The sequence below is a fragment of the Camelina sativa genome, chromosome 12 (assembly GCF_000633955.1).
Source record: "Camelina sativa cultivar DH55 chromosome 12, Cs, whole genome shotgun sequence".
Lineage (NCBI taxonomy): Eukaryota > Viridiplantae > Streptophyta > Magnoliopsida > Brassicales > Brassicaceae > Camelina > Camelina sativa.
In genome coordinates, this window is record NC_025696.1 from 24,073,578 (window position 1) to 24,083,362 (window position 9,785).

Here is a 9,785-nt window from a genome sequence, read left to right on the forward strand (position 1 = left end):
TTTTTTTTTTTTTTTTGTGCTTCTCCTCGTGAGTTTGAGGGAGAGAAGAACTCCAGCGATTCTCACTCCATTGGTTGAGGGAATAGTTTTTTTTTTTTTTGGACCTGCATAGTGAAGTCTAAGAACAAATTAGAACCACTCGCCTAAAACAGAATGTTCGAGAATTGGTATGTAGTAAGAAAAATTCAAAGTTGATAATTGTGGATTGAAGATTGAATCTGTATACTACACTTAAGGATCACCAAGTCTTTAGCTTGTTGGTGGAGCAATCACACAAGTTCCCACTCATTTTTCTTTTTAAGGCCTTTGTTGTGTCAACTATGAATTTTTATCTTAGTTAGAGGTAAAAGGTGAAGGCTCTCCAAAGCAAGAACCTTTTTGCATTTCTCACTGGTTGCGTTATATTACGATTCAAAGCAATCTGTTATGTTCTTAAGAGGTCCTCTCCGTCACTCTGCAGAAGAGCTTGTACTTGAACCTTGTTTCTACTTGTTTGGTTTACATTGTTCCTCTTATTGTTTTTCTTTTTCAGGTGTTGTTAGAAGTAACATATTCTTGTTTGTTTTGGCTGCTCTAGTCATTGGCAGCTAAATGGACGTGGAGTGAATACAATTCTTGCTGGCTTTAAGATCACTTGGACTCATTTTTCTGCTGATAAAGTTAATTGGTTGATATGGTTGCAATAAGCAGACTTCCTACTTATGACTGCTTCTGCTGTTCTGCAAGCGGGACTAAGACAGGTGATGCTGTCACTGATAACGTAGAGGCTGGAGCGGCCACTGGAACTGGAACTAAAAACTGCGAGTCAAAGAAGATCATCAATGAGCTAGGCTTGGCTTGTAAAAGCCAGCAACTTCAAGAAGAGAATCTAAAACCGTACCACTGCAAGGAGCCTCAAAAGGGTGCCTGATGTAGATATTGCTTCTAAGGGATCAGAAAAAACATTGACAACTCTTGAAAGTACTGGCTTGTCTTTGCAGTCTGGTTCAGAAGGGAACTACCCTTTTATCGGTGAGAAAGTAATGCAAGACGGGTGCAATTGGCGTAAATATGAGCAGAAACTGGTTAAAGGAAATGAATTTACACATTGTCAAACAAAACTTCAAGTTTCAGTTGCTTTATTATTGGCAATTGAACTGAGAACTGGTACTTCACAATCAAGTAGCAAAAAGGAGGATACACACAAGCAGAATAATCCTGCATCAAAAAGAAGGTATTGTTTGTTTATCGATGTTTAAGATTCTAAATGCATCTAGAACAAGCCATTTGCATCAATATTCCTTCTGTTTAGTTTGTTATACGAAGAAGGAAGGTAGAATATGTAAACCGAAGTACAGTGCACTGGTTCACACTCAGTCATTGGTTATTGTTGTGAATGATGGATACTGATGCCGTAAATATGGACAGAAACCAATTAAAGGCAGCCCTTATCCAAGGTCGTCTTTTAGTTTCAGCCTTGTATCTATTCTTATTTTGGAACTCCCACTTGCTTCAGTCTGATTCTCTTAATGGCCTGTATCAGGAGCTACTATAGATGTTCAAGTTCTGGTAGTAAATCCGCATGATTCAGCTCTTTTGACCATTAAAAACGGCCTAGGCAGGAAAAATTATTAATAGAATGTATAGTTAGTTGTTCAGGCGGCACTAGATTAGCTAGTATACAATGTAATCATTTATTTCCCACATTATCATATAATGTAATAGTGTATTTAGTATTTACCACAAGTAGAGGAGAGCTTGTAAGACAAGATTGATGGATCTCCTATGATGTATACGACTGGATCCAATGTTTCTGATTCCAATGTTGTTATATGGTATCACCGCGTGAGGACCACGTATTCTAAACAAAAATGGAATCAGCCTACTGCTGCGACTACATATTGTGAAGTAATTAGATTGAGGAATAGTGAACAGGTTGATTTGATACTTTGGAAAAAATTCAATGCACAATAGAAAGCATGTTGTATTGAAGAAATTTTATCAAAGATAAAGAGTAATGAGAGAACAGTTTCCAGGGGAAGCACATTACATAGGGATAATGTATAAATGCAAAATTATAGCTTTTTATCTTGTTGTATCATTTGAATCAGGGGTTATACTCATAGTGGCAAGAACCATGACCTGTGACAAATATATCCAGATCAGACGCTGATTATTCACTATCTGCTAAGATTAAAGTGATATAGAGAAGGAGAGAGCTTACTGGGGTCAAGCTCAGTGATCATGGCAGCACCTTTGAAGTAACAAGAACCACCTTTGTGCTTATAAGTTTGGTAATAACTATTAAAGGCAAAGGAGGCATGATCCCTGATTGTGTTGGGCAAAAAGCATGGCTGGTTCTCCTGCTGCATTTTGCTGCAGTCAGCTCCACCGCTACCGCATGCCCACGATAGGGCTGCCTGCAACTCATCGTCTGGCGTTTGTTCATCCGCTATGCACCATTGTTCCGACTCTGCCTCTGTTTATGCATACACTCACATACATCTCTTGTTAAAGCCTAAAAAGGACATACACTAGTGTGAACATTGCAGTGATAGTTTTACCTGAAAATTGCGGAAATGTCATTGCTATGACTAGCAAAGGAAGAAGTATCCTTATCAAGAAAGTTGACATCTTTCCCAAGAAGGCAATGAGTGGTACAGAGAGATTCAGATCTGATCTAGTTGATAAGTTTGAGAGCTAAAAACAATGAGTGCAATTTGACCCCTTTATACTAGTTAGAAAGAATCAGTACTTTCAAGTTCTATGAGTAGGGAATCTTGGTTTGCTTCAGATGCAATCATGTGCCAGATCTGCATTTACCTCGTTTTGAGGAAGATTTTGTTCTGCTTCTGGAAGCTTTTCAGAAGACAGTCACTTATACACTTCCTATCATGTAATCAAAGGCCATTACTATTTGTACACAACATACAAGCTGTTTTACAGTTAAGAGGGAGTTTTGAGTTTTATATAAGAATGAATATAATGGAGCTATACACTAGAAATCTGCTATACACACAGGTGGAGATCAAAGATGACAAACTGTCTATACAAAGAGAGTGACTGCGGCTTTCGCTTACTGAACCAGACGAGGTCTAAAAGCGAAAGAGACCTGTGAAGGACAATCAATAATGGACTGGTTCTTGCCTTGATCTCAAGTTGAATTGCAGTGTCATGGATGTTCAAGATCTACTACCCGACGTCAAAAAGCTCTCGGGTCGATATATATATACTCCTACAAGGGAATGACTTTTCAGTCTTCCCTTTTAACACGGTTCAAAGAATCTTGCAACCGCTGTGTAGAGCACTTCCTCTTCAAACGGTTTTGATACATAACCATCCATGCCACATTTCATGCATTCTTCGTGAGTAGCCTGTATAACATCAGCTGTCATTGCTAATATGGGGACGTGCCAACTACTAAATTTACAGAACAATTCAGCAGAAACTTCTCCAGAAGCTATCTTCTTGTTGATTTCATACTCCAGATCACGGACTCTCCTCGTTGCTTCAAATCTGGCACAAAAAAATCATGAAATTACATTCAAGAAATCAACAAGTTGAAGGGATAAGATCGAAAAATAGTTTGCTACCCATCCATTTCAGGCATCTGGAGATCCATGAAGCAAGCCTCGAAGTTGTGAGGCGGCTTAAGCATTTCCAATGCAGCCTTGCCACTCTCAACACATGTAACTATAGCTCCANATATATATATATACTCCTACAAGGGAATGACTTTTCAGTCTTCCCTTTTAACACGGTTCAAAGAATCTTGCAACCGCTGTGTAGAGCACTTCCTCTTCAAACGGTTTTGATACATAACCATCCATGCCACATTTCATGCATTCTTCGTGAGTAGCCTGTATAACATCAGCTGTCATTGCTAATATCGGGACGTGCCAACTACTAAATTTACAGAACAATTCAGCAGAAACTTCTCCAGAAGCTATTTTCTTGTTGATTTCATACTCCAGATCACGGACTCTCCTCGTTGCTTCAAATCTGCACAAAAAATCATAAAATTACTAGGGACCACATTCAAGAAATCAACAAGCTGAAGGGACCAGATCGAAAAATAGTTAGTTACCCATCCATTTCAGGCATCTGGAGATCCATGAAGCAAGCCTCGAAGTTGTGAGGCGGCTTAAGCATTTCCAATGCAGCCTTGCCACTCTCAACACATGTAACTATAGCTCCATATTTCTTAAGTGCACCTTCGGCAACTCGTCTGTTCACCAGATTATCGTCCACAACCAGAATCTGCTTTTCTCTGAGCAAGTGTCCAAGATTTCTTCGTTTACTGTTTGGTTGCCTCTTCTTGCCATTGACAAGTGTTTCTTGCAAGCAACATATTAAGACACTCATCCGAAGAGGCTTTATTACCACCTCATCGATGAGACCAGAAGACTTCATCTCACTTCGCTCAGTAAGAGTTGCAGAGGTTGCCAAAAGTAAAATCTTTGGGATTCTTGTAAAGGTTACTTTGCTAAAGGTAAACAACTTGTCGAGTGCTGCAAAGTCTTTCTTGTTCCAGGCGTCTTTGTCAATTAGAACCATAGCCAAATTGTCTATTTTGCTGCAAAGAGTCCAGAAAAAAAATTGAACGCTTTTAGTGAACCAACTATAATCTCTACAAATACAGCTTTCTTGCAGTTGGAAAAGTAAAGAAAAACAGACACTAGTACATGTAAAGTACCTGACACAGGTGCATGCCAATCTAAGACTCGAAACAATGTCTGCAGATATTCCCAGTCTCCGAAGATGGTAACTGGTCACCTCAGCACGAATGTTTCTGTTATCAATAACTAATGCTCTCAATCCTTTAAACTCCTGAATAGCTAGATCGAATCGTTCCAACTTAGTAACTGGTGAATTTGTTTCTGCTTTCCCGAAAACTCCAGTAAATGAAAAAGTACTGCCTATCCCGGGCTCACTCACAAACCCCATCTCTCCTTGCATGAGTTCAACCAAACGCTTGCTTATGCTTAAACCTATGCCAGTCCCACCATAAGTCCGCGATGTGGAGCTGTCGGCTTGCATAAAAGGAGTGAATATTCGGCCTTGTGCATCCACAGGTATGCCCACTCCTGTGTCCTCCACTGTAACTAGCAACTTGATTTTATCAGAATCATGATTCTCAGTGCTGTAAAATGTCTTGAAATTCTTCCAGCTTCCACATGCATTTACAGCAGGAAATCCGCTAACTGTCTCACCGGTCTCACTGCATCCTAGCGCTAGTCTCTGTTTGAGCACTGCATCTTCGATACTAAGAGGCTCCTTCACCTCATCTGCAAGATGCACTGAGATAAATATGTGTCCCCTTTCCTGTGTGAACTGTTATTACAGAAAGAACAAGTGAGTACTTTAGTGGTAAATAAGTATGTTGTTTTGGTAAGATGGAAGCCATTAATCACCTTGATTGAGTTTCCAACCAGGTTTGTAATTATCTGCCGAAACCGACTTGGATCACCAACTACGACATCAGGAACTTGACTAGAAACATAAACGGCCAACTATAACAAGAAACCAAGTTTACATTAGATATGGAATTTGGTTGCTATTTGAAAACATTAAGAAGCTGGAAGGTCATGGAGTTTATAGTATACCTCAATTCCTTTTTCATTTGCCTTTCCAGTGAGGAGAGATGAAACATTATCCAGAATAAAACGCATATCAAAAGGCACATTCTCAAGCTCGAGCCTTCCTGATTCAATCTTTGCCTGATCAAGAACCTCATTTATGAGTGATGTAAGATCCTTCCCACTTCCGTGAGCAGTTTGCGCATAGTCCATCTGCTTTGCATCAAGATCCGTATCCATCAGCATTTTCAGCATTCCTGTAACAACATGCTTAAACTTTTCAGCTGATTTTCTAGAGAACATGCAATGAGAAAGAATCAGTAGAAATAGTACCTAAAACTCCATTCATCGGAGTCCGTATCTCATGAGAAACTGTTGCGAGGAACTGCAAATAAGAAGCAATTCAGTGACGACACAACTCTTGTTAACAAAAAGAAAAGGTTAGGTTTCAAGCTATTGAGACTATTTGATTCACATAATTCACCTGTGACTTTGCAACGTCAGCAGCCTCAGCACGAGCTTTGAGTTCCCTCATCTTTTGACAATCCTCTTCAACTGTCGCAATTCGATTCAGGGCTTCATTGAATATATAACCAACAAGAAAAGTAATAACCAGAACTAAGATCGACGGTGTTATCGCTGTCCAAGGAATGGGAAGTTTATGCTTAAACCTATAAGTGAACAATGCCATTTCCATACTTCAGGAAAGAGAGAAGTGAACATATCTTACAAAAATATCACTAGAGTTAAGAGTTAACCTGCAGTGCATCTCATGATTCCTTGATGGATCACCAAAATCAAGGCTACTTATGTGCTGTTCACTTATATCTCCAATTTCTGAGCCATACATTTTAATTAGACCTGAGGCGTTAGTTGTGTCATAAACATCCACAGCAATCGTCTGTTTGCTGGCAAGTTGGTGTAGAAGTTTCTCCACCAACGATGGCATATCGTATGATGCACCAAGGTACCTGTTTTAGGTGTATCTTATTAATATTGTCTAGACAGAGATCAGTCTTAGCTACATAGCAAAACCATTTATTTTTTAAGTAAAAGCAGTACCCTATTGTTGCTTTAATACGTTGTTCTTCTGTAGCATCGGGCACTAGGCTCGTGTCATATACAGCAAAAGTCAACACGACGCCAAGATGATTTGACTTAAGGAGCTTAAATGGAGATGTTAATACTCCTTTTCCTGATGCCCTTGCCCGCAAGATGTTTTCACGGTCTTCCTGCAAGACAGTTAGACTTTTGAGTTCTCTTTTAGCACACATTGGTTTGGCAATAGGAAAGGAAACTTTTAAACGTTACTGACTTCTCCAGACATCATGTCGACCGATACAATATGGGAAACAGTTTCTTGAGCAAATATAACTGGCGCATATTCGTCTTGAGTAGGTGCTGGGTCAAAATTTTCAGGGACACAATCTTGGACAACTGTCTGGTCCTCAGTTTCCATTTTCTTTATTGACCATCCATGCTCCTTTTCAAATTTCTCTCTTTCCGAGTGTGGGACTTTCAAAGCATACGCTACACCACTTGTAAGAGGCCTCTCAAAGTTTGTTCTCTCAGTATATTCTTCAAATGTTTTCTGTAAAGGTAACATACAGTGATGATTTAAACATAGATCCAAAGAATGATTTAAACATAACCTTGAGATACGAAATGGAACTAGCAGTAAGAAAAACACATCACCTGATCAATGGCAGATGGGGATTTCCCATGGTGAAATGTAGATACAAGAATAGACAAGGCATGAACATGGTTGAGGCTAACATTGAACTGATCTTGTAACACGCGGGCTCGTTCATCACACATGTTTGCTAAAGTCTCCCTTCTTTTCATTATGATCTCCTCATTGGTGTCCCAAAACCACCACACGGAGAAGGAAACTCCACCTAAGATACCGAGGAGAAGGATGTTCTTCCTCCATCTTCCAGCCCCTCTAGAAGAGGTCTGAGCACGTTGTTGCTGCTTCTTTTGAGCTAAAGGCTCTTGCAGATGCACTCTTTCTTTACTCTCAGTTGGTGCTTTAGAATGAAATACATAAATCTTATGGCACAGTAACACACCAAGGATTAGACACCACCATGCATTTCTTAAATAAGATGATAAACCCTGATCCGCCCCATCTTCATAGTCTTTTTCTTCAAGGTTTTCGGGTTGATGTAAACTCTACCAATAACCAAAACATTCAAAATAAACTTTTGTGAGAACTAGATAACCAAATTTGAAGGCTTCTTCACATATGCTAGAATCCAATGTTATGTTACCTGCTCAAGATTATTACAGAAACGAGATGTTGATGAGACAGAATGTGCTACGCCTGAAGGATTAAGATTCCAGGGAACCCCTCCAGTCTCTTGTTTCTCGGAAAGCATATTTAGGGAACATGTAATACCATAATTTGCCCAAATTCCAGGGCTTGATTCCTTACTACATTCAAAGGATAATACCTGCAACAGATGCAGAGAATGGTCAAGTGTCACACTTTAAAGGCAAATCTGGTGTGTTCAAAAGCACAATTTTAACAAGAAACAAAGTCAATTTCAGATAAATTACCTGATCTGAATCAGAGAAGAAAGAGACCAAATCATGAATCTCACTCCTGGTGACGTTTTGATGTCTATACAGCACTTTAGCTTCTCCATTACAAGAACATCTCTGCTCCTTCTGAGTCCTACCTAACCGTGAGAACATAACAAGAACGATAACTACCATAGAGCCACACAGAATCAGGAACAAGAGAGGCTTTTTAAGCCAATTCTGGCCACTGCTCGACTCCTTTGCCTTCTTTGAAGTAAGATTCGAGAGTTCACAAGTTATAGACATGGTCAGACTTGTAGAAAGAACACTAATCTCAGATTCAGCTAGTGGTGTTGGGGTGAATTCAGATCTCTCGGAACCCAAAACTGTAAAACTCTATCAACAGAACAACAATCTCATGATGTAAAGTTGAGTTCTTGAAACCACCCCAAGAAGAAGCTGTGACATAGTCCGATGCGGAAAGATTTCTTGTTTTTGTTTGTTTGTTGGGTTCTCTTACTTAAGACGCAAGACGACAAGATGAACCAAACCCAGTGGTTGCAATGGGAGAAAGACATTGTTCAGTAAAGAAATGGAAAAGAGAAAAGGACAAAGCTTTATCTTCTTCTTTCATGGTTTCAGAGTAAAGAAAAATGTTCAAGCTTTCTCTCTCTCTGTTTCTTCTATTTTCAAGATGCTTGTGTTGTGTGAAGAAAAAGACCCAGCTGGTGTCTCTCATTACCCAACTGGACTCAATGATCAGACTCTTTGGATAAAAACAAGTGCATTTGTTTGGAAATTATTATGACCGAAAGAAAAATAAAATGTCACTTCTCTCTTTTCTCTTTTACTCTATTTTTGATTATTATTATTATTTTTTTTTTTTTTTTTCGTTCTTTTTGGTGAACAAATTTGAGGTTTTGAGTCTATGATTATCTCATCATCTAGGTGGGGAAGGACAAAAATGGATTGGCTAATGACAATATAAATAAACCCAACTAGACTACCAAGAATCAATAAAAGTGGAATTGTTATTTGTTTGTTATTTTTGGTCTTTCGAAAATTGTTTGTTTTATTATCATAGTTTAAAATATAACGATGAGTGGGTTTTACGAGAAGTGGGTATTGATTGATTCTACATAGACACCTCTTATTTCTTTAATCAGTTTATGTATCTTTGTCTCCCAACCATAGTTTAATGATTCTCTGATCCATTTTGTAGGAAACTATTCTTGAATCTTCAAGATTGTGATATTAGTATAACTAATTTATTTAGAAATCTACATGCATAAATTGTAATGGATTAAGATAAATAATCAAGTGGTTGGTGTCTTGGTGATAGAATTGTTGTTGTATATATCCACATTCAAATTCAAACTCGATATAATACATGTAGTTGATTAAAAATATACAGTATTTCGAAATGGCCAACCAAGCAAAAGTTATAGAAGTGGAGGGTGGGATCGATTGACCCTATAAGTCTATAACCTTTATTAAATTATTATGTTTTGCATGGGGCATGCCTCTTTTAGTTAGAGTTAGATGGAATATTTTGGTTTGAACATTCTGGTTTGACTCCACTATCCCAACTTATATATATGGCTATTTTTTTCCATTTAATTGTTTTTCGTTTGGACTCATTTCGTTTTTTTACATTTCTTTTTAAATTAAAAATTAAACTGGGGGATCATTATTCTTGCA

General features: G+C 38.5%; 2 protein-coding genes and 1 long non-coding RNA gene across 6 annotated transcripts in view; 1 reads left to right on the forward strand and 2 right to left on the reverse strand.

The window, feature by feature from the left end:
* Positions 1-2,023, forward strand: part of LOC109128198 — a 2,430-nt gene extending 407 nt beyond the window's left edge. For 2 of the 3 annotated variants that reach the window (XR_002034716.1, XR_002034717.1), the window contains exon 2: positions 533-2,023. This is a non-coding gene — a long non-coding RNA (uncharacterized LOC109128198). The remainder of the gene's footprint in view (positions 1-532) is intronic. The other variant, XR_002034718.1, reaches the window with a different exon arrangement.
* Positions 1,944-2,696, reverse strand: LOC104732552 (glucan endo-1,3-beta-glucosidase 1-like). The gene is made up of 3 exons (XM_010452112.2): positions 2,544-2,696; positions 2,204-2,458; positions 1,944-2,121 (listed from the first exon to the last, which is right to left on the reverse strand). Exons 1-3 carry the CDS (start codon positions 2,611-2,613, stop codon positions 2,087-2,089), a joined length of 360 nt encoding a protein of 119 aa, XP_010450414.1. The 5' UTR covers positions 2,614-2,696; the 3' UTR covers positions 1,944-2,086.
* LOC104732553 (histidine kinase 2-like) lies at positions 2,872-8,869 on the reverse strand. Of its 2 annotated transcripts, none has more exons than XM_010452115.2 (14): positions 8,121-8,869; positions 7,832-8,014; positions 7,254-7,733; positions 6,874-7,149; positions 6,621-6,790; positions 6,317-6,529; positions 6,043-6,229; positions 5,892-5,943; positions 5,586-5,815; positions 5,394-5,492; positions 4,676-5,313; positions 4,163-4,555; positions 3,573-3,668; positions 2,872-3,495 (listed from the first exon to the last, which is right to left on the reverse strand). In XM_010452115.2, exons 1-14 carry the CDS (start codon positions 8,388-8,390, stop codon positions 3,246-3,248), a joined length of 3,537 nt encoding a protein of 1,178 aa, XP_010450417.1. In that variant the 5' UTR covers positions 8,391-8,869; the 3' UTR covers positions 2,872-3,245. The 2 variants fall into 2 exon arrangements, with proteins under 2 accessions (XP_010450417.1, XP_010450416.1); XM_010452114.2 differs by lacking the exon at positions 3,573-3,668 and adding an exon at positions 3,687-3,981 and having other exon boundaries at positions 2,872-3,200; positions 4,067-4,555; positions 8,121-8,867.